This window comes from Hemiscyllium ocellatum, chromosome 31 (assembly GCF_020745735.1).
Source record: "Hemiscyllium ocellatum isolate sHemOce1 chromosome 31, sHemOce1.pat.X.cur, whole genome shotgun sequence".
Lineage (NCBI taxonomy): Eukaryota > Metazoa > Chordata > Chondrichthyes > Orectolobiformes > Hemiscylliidae > Hemiscyllium > Hemiscyllium ocellatum.
Window position 1 is genome coordinate 7,834,889 of NC_083431.1, and position 24,734 is coordinate 7,859,622.

Consider the following 24,734-nt stretch of genomic DNA (forward strand, 5'->3'; position numbering starts at 1 on the left):
CCACCTACTCCAGAGGTGTGTAATATCATCTATGAATACATTGATGAGAAAATATCTATGAAGATCTGAGAAATTCAAGCCACATAGAACTACTGCAGCAAAGTGAAATTCAAGAATAGACTTTTGCATACAATGGTTAACGGACAACAGTGGAAAATTTAAAATATCCTTGACGAGGGAGTATAATTTATTTTGCTCATTTGTGGAATGTAGATGTCGCTGGCTGGCCAGCATTTATTGGCCTTCAGAAGGTACCACTACAGTTAGACAGTATGGGGCAGTTAGACTAAAAACGTCAGCTCTTTTCTCTCCTTACAGATGCTGCCAGACCTGCTGAGATTTTCCAGCATTATCTCTTTTGGGAGGGAATGTCATTTGGGATGGAATTCCTGGATTTTGACCCAGCAACAGGAAAGGAATTAGATTACTTAGAGTGTGGAAACAGGCCCTTCGGCCCAACAAGTCCACACCAACCCGCCCGAAGCGTAACCCACCCATACCCCTACATTTACCCCTTCACCTAACACTACGGGCAATTTAGCATGGCCAATTCACCTGACCCGCACATCTTTGGACTGTGGGAGGAAACCGGAGCACCCGGAGGAAACCCACGCAGACATGGGGAGAATGTGCAAACTCCACGCAGTCAGTCGCCTGAGTCGGGAATTGAACCTAGGTCTCTGGCGCTGTGAGGCAGCAGTGCTAACCACTGTGCCACCTTGCCGCAATATATTTCTATGATGTGGAGATGCTGGTGTTCTCAGCATTCTTGAGAAGGTGATTGGAAAGAAATTCTGGGATTTACATATTAATGAACCAAAACCTGCAACCCATTCTAAAAGATGAAAGACTGAACGGCAATCTAGGTTTTTTTTCCAATATATCGTTTCAATTGCATGACACCGAGATCTATTGCTTCTAATTCTGTGTCTTATGATCCTGCTCCACAGCTACCTGAAGGAGCAGCACTCCAAAAGCTAGTACTTCCAAATAAACTTGTTGGATTATAACCTGGTGTTGTGATTTTTAACTAAGTATACTTCCAAGTCAGAATGGTGAATGGTTTCAAAGGGAACTTGAAAGTGATGGTGTTCCCAAGCATTTTAGATTAGATTAGATTACTTACAGTGTGGAAACAGGCCCTTCGGCCCAACAAGTCCACACGGACCCACCGAAGAGCAAACCACCCAGAACCATTTCCCTACATTTACCCCTGACTAATGCACCTAACACTACACATTTGTTGCCTTTGTCTTTCTAGATGAAATTGGCCATGAGTTTGGAAAGTGCCGTCTGAGGATTTTTGGAGAATTTCTGCAGTGCATCTTGTGGATAGTACACATTGCTACTAATAAGCGTCAGTAGTGGAGGGAGTGAATGCAGTGCCAATTAAGCAGGCTGCTTCATCCTAGACGGAGTCAAGCTTCTTGAGTGTTGTTGGAGATACACCCATCCAGGTAAGTGGGGAGTATTCTACCACAGTCCTGACTTGTGCCTTGTAGACAATGGACAGGCTTTGGGGAGTCAGGTAGTAAGTTACTCATTGTAGTGTTCCTAGCCTCTGACCTGTCCTTGTTTATGTGGCGAGTCCAGTTAAGTTTCTGGTCAATGGTGACCCCCAGGATACTGATAGTGGGGTATACAGTGATGGCAATACCATTAAATGTCAAGGTGCAGTGGGTAGATTGTCTCTTATTGGTAATGGTCATAGTGTGGCATGTGTGTGGCATGAATGTTACTTGATACTTGAGAGTCCAAGACTGGATATTGTCTAGATCTTCTTGTATTTGAACATGGACTGCTTTAGTATCTCAGGTGCCTGAAATGGTGCTGAATATTGCATAATCATTAATAAACATCCCCATTAAATGATCTTATGATGCAGGGATCGTCATTGGTGAAGCAGCTAAAAATGGTTGGGCCTAGGACACTACCCAGAGGAACTTTGACAGAGGTCTCCTGGACCAGAGATAGCTGACCTCCAACAACCATGACAATCTTACGTGCCTAGTATGACTCCAATCAGAAGAGAGTTGAATTGAATTGAATTTATTGTCATGTGTACCGAGGCACAGTGAATAGCTTTATCTTGCAAGCAATACAGGCAGATCACAGAGTTAAGTAGCATAGATAGTAAATAATAGGTAAACAGCGGCAAAAATACAAAAAAAAATCCAGGCGAATGTTAAGTTTGAGAGTCCATTCAGTATTCTAACAACAGTAGAGTAGAAACTGTTGAGAAACCAGCAGGTGCACGTGTTCGGGCTTCTGTACCTTCTCCCTGATGGTACAGGTTGTCCAAAAACATAGATCTTTACGAGTACTGGCGGCCTGTCATTGACAGCGGGCCTGGTAGATGGTTCTCTAGATGGGAGGTTGGCCTTTGTGATTGCCCAGGCCAAGTTCACCATTCTCTATAACTGCTTCCGATCTTGAATGGTACAGTTGCCATACCAAGTATTGATACATCCAGACAGAATGCGATCGATGGCATACCTATAAAAGTTGGCAAGAGTATTTGCTGTCATGCCAAATTGCCTCAGCTGCTTGAGGAAGAGGAGACATTGTTGGGCCTTTGTAATCAGTGTATCCACATGAAGAGTCCAAAAAAGTTTGGTGTGGATGACCACTCCGAGGAGCTTGACACTCTCCATTCATTCCACCTCTCTGCTGTTAATGTGTGGGGGGCATGAGTAACATCTCACCCAAAGTCAATAATGAGTTTCTTCATTTTGCCGGAATTGAGAGCTAAGTTGTTCTCAGTTGCAGAGAGTGAGGCTTAGTCTATAGTATTCAGTCTCGTGGGGATAATAGTGTTGAAGGCTGAACTGTAGTCAATGAGTAGGATTTTTACGTAGCTGTTCTTGGTGTCAAGATGTTATAGGGAGGAACGAAGGGCATGTGATATAGCACCTGATGTGAATTGGCCCCGATACCCATCATTTCCAGTTTTACTTGGGCTTTTTTTGATGCCACACTTGGTTGAATGCAGCCTTGATGTCAAGCCACTGTCACCTCATCTCTGGAATTCAGCTCTTTTAAACCAAGGCTATAATGAGGTCAGGAGTTGAGTGGCCCTGGTGGAACTCAAATTGGGCAACAACTCAGTATCATGTATTAGAACACTTCTTTAATGTTTGGAGATGAGGTTTGAATTCAAGCTCATGTGAACTAACATAGTAAAGTTCAACCAGTCCTTTGCTACACAGGAGTAGGTTAAGGAAGGAGCTGAAAATGTGTTGCTGGAAAAGCGCAGCAGGTCAGGCAGCATCCAAGGAGCAAGAGAATCGACGTTTCAGGTATGAGCCCTTCTTCAGGTTAAGGAAGGAGGTAATCTAATTCAAAATCATAATTCAAAATCAAAATAGGGGTAATCAATGACTGTATATTTATATTGGTGAGCAGATCAGTAACAAAGGACTTACATTTTGAATGTACCACCCTTTCTGCACAATGTGACATTATGAAGAAAAACAGCTGAGGAGGTACATGTCATACTCAACAGATATGTCAAAGCCTGAAATGTTGTTGGTAGTAACAAATGGGGAATTTAGCTCCAAGGATACCATATCAACTAAGGAGCTATGAGCATGAAGACAAGTCCACTGCACAAAACATGAAACTAGCATAATGCTAGAGGAACATTGACGTATGAAAATATTTTACAATAGTAATTTTAATTTTTTTCTACACTTAAATATCATGGTTTTATGAATAAGTGCTAGTCACAATGAATGTTCGAATGAGTTGAACTTCGTGTCTGAGTTATTCCAAGAGACTGTTACTATAAAAAAGTCAGTCAGGAGTGGGAATAGGTGGCTGGGAAGAGAAAATCAGGGACTTAAAAACAGGAAGGAAGAGAAGCACAAATCAACGAAAGTCACTCCAGGTTGCTACTACACAACCCAAAACAGCAATTTACAAACAGCACCAGAGGAGTTCAGTGACAGGTTCAAGTCATTGGTTCAAGAAGGACTCTTGACAGATCAAGAATTCCAATATCCAGCTGCCCAAGCTATTTCCTCAGTTGGATGTTGAGTTAGAATGAAAGAATGCTTAGGAAGTAAAATCTGTTAAACAACTAAAAGTAATTTGTGTTGCAGACATTTCGTCCCCTGTCTAGGTGACATTTTCAGTGCATGGGAATCTCCTGTGTAGCTTTTCTGTGATCTTTCCTCCGGCATTTGTAGTGGTTTGAATCTGCCGCTTCCGGTTGTCAGTTCCAGCTGTCCGTTGCAGTGGTCACCTAGACAGGGGACAAAACGTCTGCAACACAAATTCCCAGCTCGGCAAACAGAACCACAACAACGAGCACCCGAGCTACAAATCTTCTTCCAACTTTGAAAAACCAGAAGTAAGTTTACAGGTTGAATAATTAGTGTCAACACTTGAGATCCTCAATTATTCAGCCTACAGTTACTGTTACTAATAAAAAAAATTTCAATTTTATACAGAATGTGACTTATGTTTTTAATAAATTTGTTATTTTTGTTAATTAATTAAACATAAATTTAACTTTAATTTAAAGTTATTCAAGCATTTTTTAAAAATGGAACCACCCCCTTCCCCCTAATCCTAAAGCATGACCTGCACCAATTTATGATTGCCACTGGGATTTCACAACTGCTGTGCCACACCCTCATCACACAATAATCTTACTGATCGGGTCAAAATTGAAATCAAAGAACCAACTAAACGTTTTATATACTACATTGTAAATACTTGCTCATGATATACCCATCTAGCCAAGTTAAAATGATTAGAAAACAATAGAATCGAGGTACATTGAAAAAAGCCAGGCAGCCATTTTGGAGACATGGTAAAATGTTATGGTTCCACAGTTTTGTGCGTGCTCCTACTTCTCAAAGTCCTCCACCCCCTTGGGTGCAAACTCCTTCAGCCTTCACCTCACAGCACCGTCCTCAATCTTCACCTCCTCACTCCATCGGACTCCCCACACTTATTAGGTCCTAGATTCCAGCCATTGCTTGCCACTGGTTTTGCTGTCAGCCATTCAGATTGGTCAGCAACTCTGAAGCGAGACTTCAGATTGTGAGGGATTTCTAGTCAATTAACATTCCTCAGAGCATTAAATGGCCATGGCGTTGCTGAATTCCCAGCCAACTCAAGATGAGATTGAAATTGCCTGTCATCTCAAAACTTCTGAACCCTGAGTGCCATGAGCTAAGTTCTAACCCAAATACTGGAAGCTACAATCAAACGTTGAAGGTTGGCCATACAACCAAAAGGTGCAACTTACATACTAAATATACATTGAATTAAACTTAAAGCAGGTCAGTACAATTAATTTTACCAAAGCACATTTCCTGAAAACCTCTTAATATTTGCAGTCACAGTAACTGTATAACTGTATCTAGTGTTTCTTTGCTTTTAGTAAAATCATCAGTTCACTCTAGATTACACTACTAACAACAATTTCCTCTTGAGTTTGCTTTTATTCTTCAGTGTGTAATGACTTTGTCAGTTATAATAGGACGTCAAGGGCCAAGACCAATTTTATTTTTTTGGATCAAACATCTGACAAGCCCAGTTTCTCAGGAACAAATAATGCAGCAATGAGTAATATGTTATCACCAGGGTGATACAAAATAGTCAACTTTGACCTACTTCAGTACATAACCCAACTGCCAGCACTTCTCAGATAAAGTTCGTGTGACTCATCATCTTTAACCCTCAAGAGTACAGGATACTGAACAAAATTATAAAGGCAGAATTACAAACCAACAAACATAACTAATTCAACATATTCCAAGGACTCAATGGTCCTTAAATTCACAATCATTCCTTCCTTTCCCAAATAAAAAACAACAATCGACCACAGCCACTCAATGAAAGAAAAGGCAACACTAGTTCAATGCCACCAACTATTAGAGAGTCTGGGAGATCAGGCATAATTCACACAACTTCCACTCAGTTTAATTTTCCATATCCAGCCCCAAAAAATCTCTCACTGTAAAGTTGAACTTCTCACTCTTGCCTTTTCCCCTAGCTGCAGCTAGAATTTGCTATGTGAAGAAACCAAGCAGTCCAATTTACTTTTAAGCAATTATGGCACCAGTTATATGGCACTATTTTTGAACTCATTTAACATAGAAATATGGAAAATAGGAGCTGGGTAGGCCATTCAGTCCATGGAACCAGTCTGTTAATTGATATGATCCTGGCTGATCATCTAATGCAACACCATTCTCTTATTCTGACCCCATACCCCTTGACACCTTTAGCGTCTAGAAATCTAGCATTGCTTGGTTAAATATTTGCAGTGACTTTACTTCCCCAGACGTCTGTGGTAGAAAATCCCACAGGTTTGCCATTCTGAATGAAGAAATTTCTCGATCTTATTCCAAAATAGACTACTAGTAATTTCTAAGCGTCTTGTTATCCTATTCTTTAGGACAGACTCCAGCATTTTCCCTACGACTGATATTAGGTTAACTGGGCTATAATTCTAGCATCACATGTGATCTACAAAACGGAGTATATCTAAAGCACTGTTAAGATTGGGACCAGGCACAACTTATTTCACTGCGCCCCCCCCCACAATTATCTTTTCAACTTCCTTTAAAGTTACATTCACCATGCTAGATATCTTTCCATTGCTTTTAGGAGTTCCTTAGTATCTCTGTTAATGTGTAAGCTTAAATACAGTAGAATGTTGTTGGGTGGGGCAGCAATGTAGATTTTCCCAGTCTAGTCCTGGTTCAATATTCACAGATTAAATATATAGGTGAGATCACAAACCTGTTTAGGATGTTTGAGCCTGCATTGTGACAACTCAACATTTACCCAAGCTAATATAAGCCAACTTGTTAGACTGGGGATTGAGATTGAGTTCTTTCTGATAAGAGTTATTTTGCTGGACAGATCATATAATCAGTAAATTATACCTCCCTTACTAAACTGAAAACAAAAGTGTGCAATGAATTAAGCGAGATTTATTGTGTGGGAGTACTCTGTAATATTTAGAGAGATTAGCAAGAAAGTTGCTAGAATTTAGTGAGCCTCAACATGTTTGCATATTTCAAAAATGGCTGAATGATTACACAATATAACAAATTACTTTAACCCATCAACTGCTGGAAACAGGGGCATGTGTTTGTTATAGAATATTTCCTATTGCTTCACCTATTATTCCAAAAGAATACTGTCAACATTTAATCCACTTTGGAACATCATAAGACTTGCAGTTTTATGTAGCTTTTTAAAAAATTACTAATTCATGGCTCGGCCAACTTTTATTGACCATACCTATTAGCGCAGTGGGCAATTAAGAGTCAATCTCATTGCTCTGCATTTCGAGACACCTGTCACAAAGTACAGTGTATACAATCACACATACATTAGAAGAGGTTCAAATTTTCTGCATTAATAACATTTCAGGAGGTAAACCTCTAAAGTGTGACACCACCTCTTTGAGGTCTTCCGGTTTGTTTGGAAAGTGAGAGCCTTACAGTTACCTAGCCATACAATTCCATCAGCTAAGTTTACAGCATTGGTTTTAAATTCAGGAGAAATCCCATGTATGAAACTATCTAAAGTGGCAGATTAACAAGATTCTCTATGAGCATGTTCTTTCCAGAATAGAGCTTTCGTTTGGCCAATCCTTTAGTAACTGTCACACACATTCCCTTCTAATTATTAACCAAATAAAGAGAGACTTGGAGTTGAACCGAGAAATGTTTTCCAGAGGTAAATCAATAGACCATTCAAATGGAGGTAGCAATGTTGTAAATATAATTAACTGAAGTTCTAACAAGATCATCTCCAGTATTTTCTTCTAGGTTTTTCAGACACAATCTACTGTTATTGACAATCATTCCCTGGTTTGCATTCAACACATTGTTTAGTAGCTGAAATAACCAAAACTGAAATTTCCACCCATGTTAAAAGGGCTCTGTTTACAAACCAACACCCTGCTCAGGTCTAAATGTCTCATTTTAAGGGCAAGTATACAGTCCAGTTGACTTCAAAATGAGTTAAATTCCAAGTATGTCTGATGAGCTACACAGGTTGTTTTCACTTGCCTGGATGTGCATTTTCACAATAGCTTTTCCGATGAGAGTTGCGCCAAAGAAGGTCCAGAATGGCACAAGGAAGTGTCCGCATGTTATTCCAGCCAGGTCAAAGAGGGGATTGGGAATCTGCAATACACCCAGGATATTTATCAAAAAAAGTTAACATAAGGGGGAAAAGTAATGAATTGATCTGTAACAGAATTTAAAGTCAATGACATTACTGAAAACATGCAAATATTCTTTTACGCCATCCACCATATCTACTAAAGCAAAGCTGGAAATTTTAGCTTAAATGTCAGCCATCAACTTTTGCAGCTGCTCAGTTTATTTTGAAAGCATAGTGCAAACACGGTTGCAGAAGTATGTTCAAGGCATGTTCCTCCAATCAGATGGGGAGGTTTTCATCAGTTGATTTGTTTTTGACAATGTTTGTGAAAGGAGGTATGGTGGATTCACTATGGTTTAGAGGAATAAGTCGGGGGGCAGAATCTCGAGGAAACCCAAAATTCTGACAGGGCTGGACCTACAGGATGCAGAGATGATCGTTCCTCTGTTAAGGGGTCTAGAACAAGGAGCCATTGTCTCAGGATTTGAGATAGACTATTTAGGACTGAGATGTGAAGTATTTTCTTCACTGGTGGAATTCTCCACCACATGCTGTCCGGATCAAGCTATTGAATATATTTAAGAAAGTAGTGTTAGATTTGTAGGCACTAAAGGCACCAGTGGCAATGGGGAGGGTGTGAGAGTTTGTGAAGAGAGGATCACAAGACCATAGACATAAGAGCAGAAGGAGACCATTCAGCCTATTTCACCATTCAATGAGATTGTGGTTGATCTGGTAATCCTTAACTCCATGTTCTTGCCTTATTCCCATAACCCTTGATTCCTTGACTAACTAAAAATCAGTCTCTCTCAGCCTTGAGTATACTTTAATACCGCAGCCTCTGCAGCCTTCCACTATAAAGAATTCAATGGGTTCACTACCGTTAGAATAAAATTACCCTCCTCATCTTTGACTTAAATGAGTGACCCCTGACTCTGAGGTTATGCCCCCTTTTCATTCCAATAAATCGACGCCCAAACTCCCCTTGTGAAAATCCCTCCAAACCCAGAATCAACCTAATTAACCTTCTCTGGACTACCTCCAGTGCCAGTATATCTTTCCTTTGGTAATGGGACTATAACTATTCACAGCACTCCAGGTGTGGTCTGATTACTGCCTTGTATAGTTTAGAAAGAGTTCTTTATTTTGATACACTATTCTCTTCACACCATCAAGGCCAACAGTCCATTTGCCAACCCTATAACCTGCTGAGCTTGGACGCTAGCATTTTCTGATTAATGCTCAAAGACCCCAAATCTCTCGTGTAGCTATCTGCAGTCCTTCCTCTTTAAATAAGACCTAGTTTTTCTATCTTCCATCAAAATGCATTATCTCCTATTTTCTCAGAATATGCTGAATGGTCTTCATCTGTCCTGTTTTGCCCACTCACCTAACCTGACTTATATCCCTTTGCATATGTGCAATCCTCACTACTTGCCTTTCCACCTACTTATGTTTCATCCATAAACGTGGTGATAATACATTCACTTCCTTCAACAAAGTCATTAATATTCAATTATGGATGAGCCATGATCATATTCCTGCTCCTGTGTTTTTATGGCCAGGAAAGCCTTTCTGCTCTTACAAGTCTTGACTTGGGAATATGCGGACAGGATCTATTACATCTCATTCTAGATGGTGACATTTTCAACAACATAAGATTCTCCCAGGCTTTGATGACATGGTATTGGGGAAAAGAGTGCACCATAAAGTGATAGAATAAGCTTTAGACTTTTCATCTCCACAGTTAATTTTTCTCTTTTTGTCATCTCCTGTGGATGCAAATCGAGAAAGTAAGTATATATTATCAAAGAAAACTGGAAGTCATGGCTTCAGTCTTGTCCCCTCTTGCTCTGTGACACAAAAATATGGTGGTGCAGTAGAAAATGTGGGATCAAAAAGAGCATACATTTCATTTCCTTAATTAGTTTTCTTACCATGGTAGTTGGTGAAAAAGAAAATTGGTTCAATTCAACTAAGACTGAAAATTTGGCAGTTTTGTAGAATCCACTCAAATTTCTCAACTCTAGTGTTGACAATAGAAGAGATATTAGCAACAATTGCTAATTGTACGTTTGGAACTACAACAAGCATTCACAAAATAGCACTCTTCCTTTAATTTATTTTTGAAAACTAATTTTTTTAAAAAAACATTTTAAGCCCCATCACAACACCAATATACACTCTGAAACTGTGATATCCATGATTCAAGAAACAAGTGCCATGGTTTGCTCTTTAAGGCAGTGAGATAAATATGGGTTATAATAATCTGTGCCACAGAACAATAGAAGAAAGGACAGATGATAACGTGTTTCACTTTCTTAAGTATTGGTCATTGCTAACATCAAAGATGCATGCGGAAATCAGACTCAAGCCACTTTATCACTTTATGGCCCACATGCATTTAACACTTCACCATAAATCTAAACCAATTCTTCAGTGCAGAACTGGAAGAATGCATGATTGAAAGCGTCAACTTCCAGACTTGCATATGTGAGGGCCCTGTCTGCCTATTCCATGTCAAATATTTTAAGAACAGGATGTTGTCTCTGGTCATCATTCTTTCTCCATCAATAGCAAAAATAGATCAACTAATCACTCATTTAGTTCTTGTTTGCGTAAAATGACTGATGATGTCAAATTAATGTGGAGCATTCCGAAAAGCCCAGGGCAGGATGCAACTCCATAGGAATACTATTTCCTTCCACTCACAACACAATCTGCGCTTATTAAATTCTGCCTTTTACTTACCGAGGCACAGGCTAAGATTCCAAAGAATCCAACTTTTTGCACCAGGTGCTGAACAGCCAGCTTTGCTCGGTTCGGAAGATCCTTGAGCAGGAAGAACAGAAAAAAATCTTCATAAAAATCTTAAAGAGTGATGTTTAACGTTGCAAGGCCTGTTTTACTGCTTCTGTCTCAATGCATAGCTAGGATTTGTATTTGGAGACCAGATTGCAATCACATTCCTGAGAGTACTTCAGCCAAAAGGTGCAAAGCCAACCACTGGCAGGTCCCATGATTTTTACACCAGGTGGAACATAATATTGGAATCTTCTGGCTACATTTGTAACTTGAGGTGGTTTTAGGTTTGAGTGAAGCAGTAATTCCTTTGCTTTACCTTTTGTTTGACCTCAAATTCACCTGGGCAAAAGTGAGGACTGCAGATGCTGGAAACCAGAATTTAGATCAGAGTGGTGCTGGAAAAGCACAGCAGGTCAGGCAGCATCCAAGGAGCAGGAAAATCCTGATGAAGGGCTTTTGCCCAAAACGCTGATTTTCCTGCTCCTCGGATGCTACCTGACCTGCTGTGCTTTTTCAGCACCACTCTGATCTAAACTCAAATTCACCTGGACTCTCTCGGAAACCTCCCTCCCCATCACCGTTTCTGGCGACTGACTAACCACAGATATAGACTACAAGCCCACTGACTCCCACAGCTACCTAAACTACATCTCCTCCCACCCTACCTCCTGTAAAAACACCATCCCTTATTCCCAATTCCTTTGCCTCAGCCACATCTGTTCCCAGGATGTCCAATTCCACCTCAAAAGTCCCAGATGGCCTCCTTCTCCGATCGCAACTTCATTTGCCATGTGGTTGACAATGCCTTCCAGTGCATCGCCTCCACTTCACGCACCACCTCCCTTGATCCTCACGCCTCCCAACACAATGACAGAACCCCCCGCTCCCATCCAACCAATCACCGCATACAACGCATCATCCTCTGCCACTTCCTCCACCTCCAAACAGACCCCATCACCAGAGATATATTTCCCTCCCACTCTTATCAGCATTCTGAAAAGACTATTCCCTGCGCAACTCCCTCACCAGGTCCACACTCCACTCCTGGCACCTTTACCTGCCACTGCAGGAAGTGCAAAACCTACATCCACATCATTCCCCTCACCTCCATCCAAGGCCCTAAGGGATCATTCCACATCCATCAGAAATTCACCTGTACCTCTACCAATGTCATCTACTGCATCCGATGCACCCGGTGTGGTCTCCTCTACATCAGGGAGACAGGATGTCTTCTTCCAGATCATTTCAGATCTCAGGGACACCCACACCCATATATCCCACCACCCCGTGGCTGAACACTTCAACTTCCCATCCCACTTCATCAAGAACACGGAGTTCCTGGGCCGTCTCCACCACCAAACCGTTACCATCCAATGCCTGGAGGAGGAACACCTCATATTCTGCCTTGGGACCCTGCAACTACACGGGATAAATGTGGATTTCAACAGCTCCCTCATTTGCCCTCCCCCCACATTATCTCAGTCTTAAGCCTCCAATTCAGCACAGCCCTCCAGACCCGTCCATCATTCCACCCCCCCCGGACGTATCATCTTCTCCCTCACCTTCATTCATCTAATGCTTTCCCAGCTACCTTCCCCACCCAATCTCACTCCACTCCCATTCATCTCTCAGCCCCGACCCACAAGCCTCATTCCTGATGAAGGGCTCATGCCCGAAACGTCGATTCTCCTGCTCCTTAGATGCTGCCTGACCTGCTGTGCTTTGCCAGCATTACACTCTTGACACACAAAGACCAGTCTCAGTAGTAATTCAAAGCATAAAAATGTTGGAAATACTTGGTCAGACAGCATTTTGGAGAGAAACAGAATAAATATTTCACGTCGATAACTTTTCCCTTACGTTTCTCCATCAGTCACTAACTGTTTACTATCACACTTGAACTATTTTCAGCCCTCACAATTTGTATATTTTTCACTATTTTGATTCAAATTACATAGAATTTTGTTTCTGCATAAATGACTTGTAACCTGCAATATTCAATTGATTCAATAACTGTTTGGAATGTATACATTTTTAAAACAATATATTTTAAAGTCTACAATGATCTGTACAACATTGTTGGTCATATTTTACTAAAAGTCTGGGAAATCAAAAGCATTTTTATTTTCTTTACAAATTGCATGGCTAGTACTGAACATAATCATCATCAAGCTTGTTGAGGAAGTCTGAAAGGTAAATTTCCAGCTGTCCCTTGAAGTTGTCTATCTACCCTTAGAAAGCAATCATACTAATTCAATAAAAATATATATTTCTAATGTTCATTCAAGTGTCAATACAACAAGTTTAGATTCTAATTTTGAAATATTCAGTTTGTGGCTCAGAGTGCAGGATATTTATGCAGTGAATCGGAGGAATTCTTTATCACAGAGACCCACAGAGGTTGAGTTGTTAAGCATATTCAACGCTAAGGTAGATCTTTAGACAGCAAGGGTTATGGGGAAAAGACATGAAAAGCAAAGTTGAGGATCAGATCAGCTACAATATCATGAAAGATTGGAACAAACCCAGTGGTTGAACTACTTCTGCTCCCATGTCTTATCAGAAGTTTTGAGCAAGTAATCACGATAATGAGATATCTTTTACAACAAATACAGGATAGGAGGCAACATGTTTCATAATGCAAACAATATCTCAATGATGTCAGTCACATACTTTCTTCAGCTTCTTAGCGAACTTTGTGAACAGAGCAAGCTAATGGGTTTGGGGTGAGAGGGGAAAGATATGGAAGAGACCTGGGGGGGCTGCTTTTTCACCCAGAGGGTGGTGAGAGTGTGGGGTGGGCTGCCAGGGGGGTCCACATGACTCTAATGGAAGATACGCTTGTCCTTGTAATGACTTATGTATTGAATCACAACATCTATTAGAAGTTGCTGTATTTGCTCTGGTTTGTTCCCCAAATGGAGAACAATTGTAATTTAGGACTCTGCAATTCTGAGTGCATTTTAAAAATAGAAACCATCTTAGAAACTCTTAAATTTAAAATGGGCATTTTGGCCTTCTGTGAGAAGAGATATTTAGTAACATGCAGTCTCAGCTTTGTATGTGCAAACCTCATTCTTAAGATCAACCCTTCCATTAAACATTTCTTCCTCTGCCATCCCATAAGAAAATGAATGACTGTGAACGCTTAAGCTTGGGTCAACCATTTTTAGCCGAGCTCTGTGCAACTATTAAGTAGTTGTATAACAAAAAAAAGACTCCAGACAGTTTAAACCTTTGATGATTCCAAAGGTGGAAATATACAGTTAGAGAAGGGGAAAAGGATAACATAAAGCAACAAGCTTAGCAAAATTAAGCAGTTAGAAACAAGTTTATTCCCTATTTTAGTCACACATAGTTGAATTTTCCCAGGCTGTGATCAATGTGGGCAATGACAAGTCAGTTGGAGAAAAATGGCAAGAACTGAAAAACAAATTTATCATTGTCAAGATGGTCATGACATCTATCTTGCCTTGCATTTTAATGCAGTCAGCCAGCCAGGCTGTTTGTCATGTTTGGCAGCAATGAATAGTCATGGGGGACTATGGTTAGTCAAGATGCTGGACTGTCACCAGTCGGGAGAGAGGATGAAGTGCTCAGAGTGAGTGAATAGGAAGCACTGTGGCTGGAAAGGTCAGTAGTTTAAAGGGTGGGTGTGAGAGAGCCACTGAGGGAATATGCAACAGAGAGTGATAGATCATTAGCTTTGGTGAGAGGTGGCTGCAATGGCAAAGTTTGAGTGAGTGCAAGGTAGCAGAGAGAAGATGGTAACAATGGAGCTTGTGGAGCACAGACCCTCCAGAGGGTGGATACCAAATTGACCTGCGTAGCTACTTCAGACTAAGTTGTGTGCAGCCGAAGTTTACATATGGCACTTGCACCATAAGCTCTGGATGACCCTGACACTGATGAATGTTTTGCCAGCATGAGCTCAAGGCAGCACAACAGTAGTATCATTGTGCATAATTCATGAGGTCAGCAACATAAAATTGTGAGGAAAACCTGTAGATATACAATCTTTGGGAAAATTCAGCCCATTGTTATATGGGATTAATGTTGCCTTTGGCTTACAAAATAATAAAAGGGAAAACAGAGGCAGTCTGTTCAATATGCTTCGATTCAATATATTATCATATACCTTTTAAGTGATAAAATTAAGATATCTTTTCATATAGACCACTAAGCCTGTGCAATTAGATCATGGCTGGTCTGTGCTACATTTCCGTTTACTAATACTTAGTCAATTTCCCTTGCTATCCTCGCCAAACAAACAAAAAAAACCACTATTAATCACACCCTTGAAAATATCAATTATTCCAGAATATACAACCTATTGGGCAACAGAATTTTAAATTTCCATTGCTCTTAACATGAAAAAAATTTTTTCACTCCCAAATGGGCTGCCCCTAACTTTAACATTATGCTTCTCGGTTCTAAATTTCCCCACTAAGTATACATCATCTATTTTCAAATAGTCAAATTTGAGGTATTGTCCCAAAACTGGACGTTTTAAACTTCCACGGACGAATTTTAACTATTATTAGAATAGCAAAATCATTTATTGGATTATTTGGCAAAATGCTAAATCGCTACAGTATGCCAACAATCAAAAGATGAATTAGGAGCAGGAGTAGCACATTCAATCCTTCCAGCCCACACCACCATTTGGTAAGTTGATGGCTAGCTTATGATTCATCAGCTTTGCATGTCCATCTTTTCCAGTGATCCAAGCAATCCTTGACCCTTACCTGCTTCTGCTCTATCCAACTCTAGTCCAAAACTGACAAGATTTGAGATCCACTGCAAACTTGATTCCAAACTTGCCGATTTTGAGACACTGCACTGATAGAACATTTTTTTTAGTGTAATGATGGATCCCAAGATGCTTCACAGCAGCATTATAAAAAAAATTATCTTGAGCCACAGAAGGATACAAAAGATGCGAGGTGAAAATTGTTTTTCTATCCAACTTATTAAACTGTTTCATAATTTTAAATACATTTGATAGACCATCAACTCCAAACTCAAACACAAAGGGAATATTATTAAGTTTACCTAACTTGTTCTAATATTTAAAAGTCTTTCAACTACTATATCACTCTGGTGACGTGCATTGCATATCGTTATCAAAATGAGTGCATTGTGATTCACATAAAAGCATTAATATTACTTTTCTACCTAAAAAATATTACATCTCCTGCAAACCTTGCATCAGAGAGGAGGTATGGACCTGATGCATTGAACAAACTTTTTTATGATACAATGACTCTAATAACCACATTTGACAAGGATAAGCTGATGATCTGCTGCTAAACCTGTACCCAATGCTTCTCAAGAGGTGCACAAGTACACCTTGGAGTCATTTTGCCCAAGAGTCTCCTTTATCTAAGTTTATGGTGATTTTGCTGCTCAGAGGCAAAACCATTCACATCAAGGGCTGCATCTTGGGTAGTCTATAAAATTTTCAAATCTACCACGGTGGCTCAGTGGTTAGCACTGATGCCTCACAGCACCAGGGTCCCAGGTTAGATTCCAGCCTCGGGTGACTGGCTGTGCAGAGTTTGCATGTTCTCCCAGTGTCTGCGTGGGTTTCCTCCGGTTTCCTCCCACAGTCTAAAGATGTTGCAGGTCAGGTGAATTGGCCATGCTAAATTGCCCATAGGGTTAGGTACATTAGTCAGAGGGAAATGGGTCTGGGTGGGTTACTCTTCAGAGGGTTGGTGTGGACTTGTTGGGCCGAAGGACCTGTTTCCACACCGTAGAGAATTTTAAAAAAAACATCTGCAAAATAAAATCCAACGGGCATAAACTAGCCCCCATTCTTGGAAACTATTTCAGTTATTCAAATTTTTTTTAAAACCATGTTTATTCTGTACCAAAAGAGAACACGAGAAACCACACACCCCCAATAGTTGTCGTTATTAACCTTATGAGTCTAATGTGTCCCAGTTGGCCAGATGTGTAATGTATTGCTGACTACCTTGCAAGATTTTGCTGAGTCACTCATCTAAAGAACTCTAAGATAGTTAAGGTGCAAGAGCTTCATCCTCTGAATACACCTCCATTATCATTCAATCAAATTTTCTGCCTTATAAAAGGAATGGAGACCATCATAATCCTCTTCACCAGATTAGCTCTATAAGTGATTCATGCTGCAAACTGAAACAGTTTTTCAGATTTTCATAACATTTGATTACTTCCCCCAGATTGTTTCATTTTACAGAATAATTGATGTAGCAAATCTAATATTATATATTCTCTTCCAATCCCCCAAAATCTGTGATTTGTCCTATTTACACTAGAGAGAATAAATCTATGAAATTATCTATATCGTACATATTTATCATTTTAAATGTACTTCTCAGCTAGTGGAACATTTTATGACTATCATTAAGTACTGAATCATTTCACTTCCAGTTTGAAGTCTTAGCTAATCTTTGACTTTATGTAAGAGTCATGTAACCTTGAAGGTCACCTAACCTTGCTGGAATACTTTTGTTTTTGTCTCTATTGTTTGAAGCTTAAAAATGTGCTCAAACTGCAAAATGTTAATCAATCTTTATACACAGGTGTTCAACTGCAACTATGGAGTTGCTCTCAGGGATTTGAAATTCTTTGTGCACCTACTTTGCTTTCTAAACGCAGATGTTTCCTATCTCTATTTCTTCTTCCTCAATTCTTTCCTCAACTTTGAGCAAGTATTTTCAATGAGACAGAGAGAGAGAGACAGAGAGAGAGAGACAGAGAGAGAGAGAGAGACAGAGAGAGAGAGACAGAGAGAGAGAGACAGAGAGAGAGAGACAGAGAGAGAGAGAGAGAGAGAGACAGAGACAGACAGAGACAGAGAGAGACAGAGAGAGACAGAGAGAGACAGAGAGATTTAAAGAATATTGAGGAGGGAGGAAAGCAATTATACTGAGGTATAACACGTATCAACTTCAATGACATGTTCAAGATCAAACTGGTTATGTGGTTATTATATAGGTGGAACCAACTTCTTAATGTTTCATGCTTAAACATGTTAATGCATTCAGTTAATTATCCTTCCTCATAACTCTAAATTCTTAGCATTTAATTGTATGACATACACATTTGCTTACCAATACCTCATGGTAAAAGTAATAAGAAATTATTTCTATTCTTGCAGAGGTTCAGTGTTTAGGTCTCCCAATCTGTTCATGCATTTTATTCACTGTGCAGCTGAGCCATACAGGTTAGATTTTTAGATTTTAGAATTAGATTTAATTGTCACATATATTCCAGTATAGGAATACAGGAGTTCAATGAACAGCGTACATAGTCCCCATTCTTCCGCGTCATTTTGATTACACACCAGACTATGAAACTGGAATAAGAAATAGAACAGAAATAAAGGAAACAAGATCAAAAGGACTGAGCAATGTCCAGATGTTAAAAGTCTTATTTAAGACTTATCCCCGTGCAAGCCAAGCCACAGCGTGGAGTTGCGGGAGGAGTGGAGTGTTTGCTGCCACTGATACTACCACCTCCAATCTCCTCCTGTTGCTGCCATCTCTGATTCTAAAACTATCAGCACTACAAGAATGTTAGTTTGACTCTGATCTATACCAGATTAGGCAACTTTAGCAAAGTTGGTGGCCACAACACTGCCAGGCTCAAAGTCTTTTTATTTGGTTTGCTAGTTCAGTGATGATTTTTTAAATATCCAAAATCAAGAAATAGTGATGCAAATATCCAAGCTGTAACAGCAACTTTGTGTTCTGCTCTAACACAGTTATACTCCAATATGTTATAGCTTCTTTTATCCTTTTGCATATGTACATGCACGCGTACACATGCAAGAATGGGTCCATCCATACAGGTCCATCAAATAGAGTTTGAATGCATGCCTCAGTGATCCAAAAGGTGAATGCTGTTACCATCCATATAACCAGGAGAAACTACTAAAAAGGATAAACGTGCTAAAATTACAAATTTGTTCTTTTTTGTGGGAGGAGGGCAGCTGTTGAGTCGAGAGAGGGGGTGGGAGGAGGACTGTTGGGTGGCAGTGATGATAGATACACCCACATTTCTGTTTAGAATAAAGTTCCAGGATTTTGACCCATCAAAAGTGAAGCTGCCACAAAACAGTGAATCAATTTTAAAAAAGGATAAATATCAAGAATGTCAAGCCTAACTGGTGACCCTGACCTGGACAAAGCGTGACACCAAATTTCACTGTGGCTAATGGGCCAAGTCAATTTTTATTTAGAGCAGAATATTAGGCACTATTAAAAGATAGTAACTTTTGCATTCAAGCTGGTTTAAAAAGTAATAGCATTTCCATAGCCTCGTAACGTTTTCAAGTAAGAGAAAATTCTCCATCTTTAAAGGATCCAGGAAGCAAGATTTCAGGAAACAATTGTCAGAAAAGCAACAGTACAAGGAAATTGTGCTCTGCAAAGTCCAATGATGGGGTTGTTCCAGACAAGTAATATACTTTAATAGCAGGAAGCCTTCATATGGCCTTGCTGATGCAATCTCACCACAGAAGTTCCAGCTAACTACTATAAACTTCTAAAGTCCACGTTGACAAATTCGTGAACAATTTTGTGGTTAGAGGAAGCTGGTTTTGTTCTGACTCATCCCTGTCCAAACGGTTACTGGAAATGGAGGAGATTTCACAGAAGTCACATGATCCTCCTAGACAAAACCACACTTCATAGGGTGCAGCAAAGGTTCAGAGAATGCTCCAGTCTTACGCATATTGCAGCTGTTCCTCATTAACTAAAACACATAACTCAGTTCATATTGTGAGAGTTTTTAAAAGTGTTTGCCAAATGAACAAAAATATTCCAAGTTTCACAAAACATTGTCAATACAGATACAAATTCCTCATTACAACTACAAAACAACAGTTTCTCCATTTCTGCCACAGATTGCTCCTTTCACTTTTTTAAGATTATGGAACTCACACAGGGAGCAAGCCACATCATTGTCTTCTTCACCAAATAAAACAGTACAAATCACAGATCATCTTAAAGAATTAAGTATTGATGTTTATATTTAAGGACAATTTAGAAGATTAAACTGAAAGCACTAACAATTTTGGAAATGCAAGGAAGATCATTTGACTTAGGAAAGATGTTGTTCGACTTAAAATGGTGCAGAAAAGATTTACAAGGACTTTGCCAGGGATGTCTGGTTTGAGCTATAGGGAGGGGCTGAACAGGCTGGCTATTTTCCCTGGAGCATTCAAGGCTGAAGGGTCACCTTACAGAAGTTCATAAAATCATTAGGGGCATGAATAGGGTGAATAGCCAAAGTCTTTTTTACCGGGGTAGGGGAGTCCAAAATTAGATGGCATAGATTTATCGTGACAGGGGAAAGATATAAAAGGGACCCAAAGGGCAATGCTTTCGTGCAGAGGGTGGCACATGTATGGAATGCGCTACCAGAGGACCCATAAGTAAGAGAATGATAATCCAGTTCTAGACCTTCAACTGCTAACAGGCTTCAAGTCACATATTTCAGCTAATCACCAGATATTGGGAATTCCATTGCATCTGGCACATTATTACTGATGCTTAGACATGTCTAGAAACTTGTCAGATGTCATACTATACTAAATCACTTAACCCCTACAAGTGTCCCACATGGGTTTGGCAAACTGATTTGAGTTTTTGAAAATTTACTTACCTGATCTGAAAGAATTTTCAATGTTACAAAGACACTTTTTGGAGGAATTGCATTTTGAAGGATTATGGAAAAAGGAACTTATTTCAAGTTTTGAGTACATACCTCAAGTGGCTTGTTCAAAGAGATCATTTAAAGTTTACTGTGGATATTGATGATTTTTCTTAAATAATCTGTTTAAGAAGGGTGGTAAGGACAAGCCAGGGAACTATAGACCAGTGAGCCTGATGACGTCAGTGGGCAAGTTGTTGGAGAGAATCCTGAGGGACAGGATGTACATGTATTTGGAAAGGCAAGGACTGATTAGGGATAGTCAACATGACTTTGTGCATGGGAAATCATGCCTCACAAACTTGATTAAGTTTTTTGAGGAAGTAACAAAGAAGATTGATGAGGGCAGATCTGGAGATGTGATCTATATGGACTTCAGTTAGGTGTTCGACAAGGTTCATGGGAGACTAATTAGCAAGGTTAGATATCACGGAATACAGGGAGAACTAGCCCTTTGGATACAGAACTGGCTCAAAGGTAGCAGACAGAGGGTGGTGGTGGAGGGTTGTTTTTCAGACTGGAGGCCTGTGACCAGTGCAGTGCCACGCCACAAGGATCAGTGCTGGGCCCTCTACTTTTTGTCATTTACATAAATGAATTCGAATGCGAGCATAAGAGGGTACAGTTAGTAAGTTTGCAGATGACACCAAAATTGGAGGTCTAGTGGACAGCAAAGAAAGTCACCTCAGATTACAATGGGATCTTGACCAGATTGGCCAATGGGCTGAGAAGTGGCAGATGGAGTTTAATTCAGATAAATGCGAGGTGCTGTATTTTGGGAAAACAAATCTTAGTAGGACTTACATACTTAATGGTAAGGTCCTAGGGAGTGTTGCTGAACAAAGAGACCTTGGAGTGCAGGTTCATAGCTTCTTTAAAGTGGAGTCTCAGAGGGATAAGATAGCGGAAAGATGTTGTGAAACTTGAAAGGGTTCAGAAAAGATTTACAAGAATGTTGCCAGGGTTGGAGGATTTGAGCTATAGGGAGGGGCTGAACAAGTTGGAGCTGTTTTCCCTGGAGCGTCGGAGGCTATGGGGTGACCTTATGAGGTTTACAAAATTACGTGGGGCATGAATAGGATAAATAGACAAAGTCTTTTCCATGGGGTGGGGGAGTCCAGAACTAGAGGACATAAGTTTAGGGTGAGAGGGGAAAGATATAAGAGAGACCTACAGGGCAACTTTTTCCACACAGAGGGTGGTACATGTATGGAATGAGCTGCCATAGGAAGTGGTGGAGGCTAGTACAACTGCAACATTTAAGAGGCATTTGGATGGGTATATAAATAGGAAGTCTTTGGAGGGATATAGGCTGGGTGCTGGCAGGTGGGACGAGATTGGATTGGGATATCTCATCAGCATGGAAGGGTTGGATCGAAGGGTCTGTTTCCATGCTGTACATCTCTATGACTCTAAGATTTTCCAAAAAGCACATGACCGGTGATAACTGTTTGCTTGTCTAAAAAATCCTCCTGGGTCTAAGTTTTGACTAGAGACAGGCTTGGAGAGCTGGTTCATTTGGAGAAAAAGCTTAAGAATCAGTTAAGTTGGAGGAAAGCTGGCAATAAAAACAAGCTACCCAGCTGATCTCTTCCATTTCTGAAAATAAGCTTCTTTACATCAGTTCAGGGTGAAACCTGTGTTCTTTTAAAAGAGTGATTGAATAAATATCTCAAAATTGTGTTTTATGAGCAAACTGTGTCACCAAGATTTCAGTGACAATCGTACACGATTAGTGACTTGCTTAGGTGTGCCAGAAAATCAGAGCTAGACTTCAGAACATTCTAAGCCTTTTAACTTGAAGGATAATTCATTGGACTATTTTTAAGAATGCCAATTTCTGAAGAGAATATTGCTCTCCTCTTTTTTTGAAGAGAGTGTGTTTTTATCAATGTGCTTTTGGAGATAATTAGACAGATAGGCATTTGTGTTTCAAAATTACTATACAAGGTAACCAAATGCTGGATCTTTATTCAATAAGTTTTATTTTGATAATAAATCCTTAATTGTGTAAAAAAATCTGGTCGATTTTTCTTTAGCAACTGACAGATAAAGGCATTAATATGTCATCTTAGCAACTGGGAAAAAATATCTTCAAGTTTACGTTACAAATTGCAGAGTGGTGGAACAAGAATGATGGTGAACTCCTCCAGCCAACTATTTAAAATGTGACTTTAGCAGAGCCTCTTTATGGTCAATTTTCTATAAGAACAGATTCCTGATGGAATTATTATTAGAGGGATTATAGCAGTTGTCAAGTATTTTGCCCAATTTGCCACTTTCTATGCTCAAGTCTGAAATTGAATTTTGGCCAGCTACACAACCACAAAGAACATCACAGGCAAATCTGATCTTAGTCTAACCCTAAGTTTCAGGGAGGTTTACCTGGTAGAAACCAGGAGCACAATCAATTACTGTTGTTTTTCCCCAAATACTATCAAAATCTCTCAAAAACTACCAAGTATGGCAATTTAAAAACAAAAATCAAAGCAGCTTCCTTAATTAAACAATTCAGCAAAGCCTCCAACAAGGTCATACATGGGAGACTGATAAAGAAGATAAAAGCACATGGGATCCAGGATGACCTAGCAAGTTGGATTCAAAATTAGTCTATTTGTAGTAGAAGACTATGGTGGTGGTAGAAGGCTATTTGAGAGACTGAAGGCTAGTGTCCAGTCACGTACCACAGGGATCAGTTCTCGGCTCCTTATTAGTCACGATTTATATAACATTATAAAGAAAACATGTGACACAGGCTAACGGGACAATAGCTAAGCTTGCAGATGGCACAAAGATTGGCCAGCGAGGACTGAGGTCTTAGGTTTCATGAAGGTGTTGATAAATTGGTCAGATAGACAGAACTGTGACAGATGACATTTAACCCTGATGAGTGAGAAGTGATGCACTTTAGAAAAAGTAACAAGACAATGAATGGCAGGACACTGGGAAGCTCAGAGGAACAAAGGGATCTTAGGATGCTTGTCCACAGTTCCCAGAAGATGGTAGGACATATTAAACAGTGGTTAAAAAAGCATGAGGGACACATGCTTTATTAATTCTGGCAGAGATAAAAGCAGAGGGATTGTGCAGGACCTGTATAAGACTTTGGTTAGGCTTCACTGTAGTACTGTGAGACGTTCTGATCAACAAACCACAGAAAGAATGTGATTGAACCAGGGAGGGTATAGAGGTGATTCACAAGAATGTTGCCTGGGATACAGCAGGTTAGTGAAGAAGTAGTGCTTCATTTATTGAATTTTATGTAGCAGATATGAAGAGAAACTGGATAAGCGCAGGTTTCCTTTAGAGCACTTATGGCTAAGAGGGGATCTGACTGAGATGTGTAGGATGATAAGGAGCTTGGAGAGATCAAATAGAATGTAGTATTCCCCTTAATTGGAAGGTCAATAACAACAAGGCATAATTCTCAAGTGAAAGGCAGGAGGTTTAAAGGGAACCTGAGAAAAAATGTTTTCAGACATGGGCTGGTGAGAATCGGAATGCACCATCTGAGAGGGCAGTTGAGGCAGGAAGCCAAGCAAAGTTTAAAAGTACTTGAATGAGCACTTGAAATGTCATAATAGTCAAGGTTACAGGCCACGTGCTGAAAAGTGGGACTATTGCAGATTTAGAGTAGTTTTTGTCAGTGCAAACTCGAGGGGCCAAAGGGTCTCTGTGCACTGTATGACTGAATGATCCCACAATTCATTTTAAAGTAGTCATTTAATAATGCACATTGAGCACAGACAAAAACACTTGTTGAATGATTTTTGTCTCACACTCATCATGACAATTTAAGGGGCAAACCAGCATGTATACTACAAGTGGACTCTGATTGGTAGAGATGTTGCCATGGAGAATGCATTAGTTAATGGTCATGATTTGAAGATGCCGGTGTTGGACTGGGGTGTACACAGTTAAAAATTACACAACATCAGGTTATAGTGCAACAGGTTTAATTGGAAGCACACTAGCTTTCGGAGTGACAATCACCTGATGAAGGAGCATCGCTCCAAAAGCTAGTGTGCTTCCAATTAAACCTGTTGCACTATAACCTGGTGTTGTGTGATTTTTAACTTAGT

General features: G+C 40.0%; 1 protein-coding gene and 1 long non-coding RNA gene across 5 annotated transcripts in view; one reads left to right on the forward strand and one right to left on the reverse strand.

Moving 5' to 3' along the window:
• LOC132830391 (uncharacterized) overlaps positions 1-24,734 on the forward strand; it is a 154,759-nt gene that overhangs the window by 53,518 nt on the left and 76,507 nt on the right. For both annotated transcript variants that reach the window (XR_009646368.1, XR_009646367.1), the window contains exon 3: positions 1,262-1,457. This is a non-coding gene — a long non-coding RNA (uncharacterized LOC132830391). The remainder of the gene's footprint in view (positions 1-1,261; positions 1,458-24,734) is intronic.
• vmp1 (vacuole membrane protein 1) overlaps positions 1-24,734 on the reverse strand; it is a 192,067-nt gene that overhangs the window by 27,891 nt on the left and 139,442 nt on the right. For all 3 annotated transcript variants that reach the window (XM_060848047.1, XM_060848049.1, XM_060848048.1), the window contains 2 exons: positions 10,894-10,974; positions 8,046-8,162 (listed from right to left, as the gene is read on the reverse strand). In XM_060848047.1, coding sequence (XP_060704030.1) covers positions 8,046-8,162; positions 10,894-10,974 — 198 coding nt within the window. The remainder of the gene's footprint in view (positions 1-8,045; positions 8,163-10,893; positions 10,975-24,734) is intronic.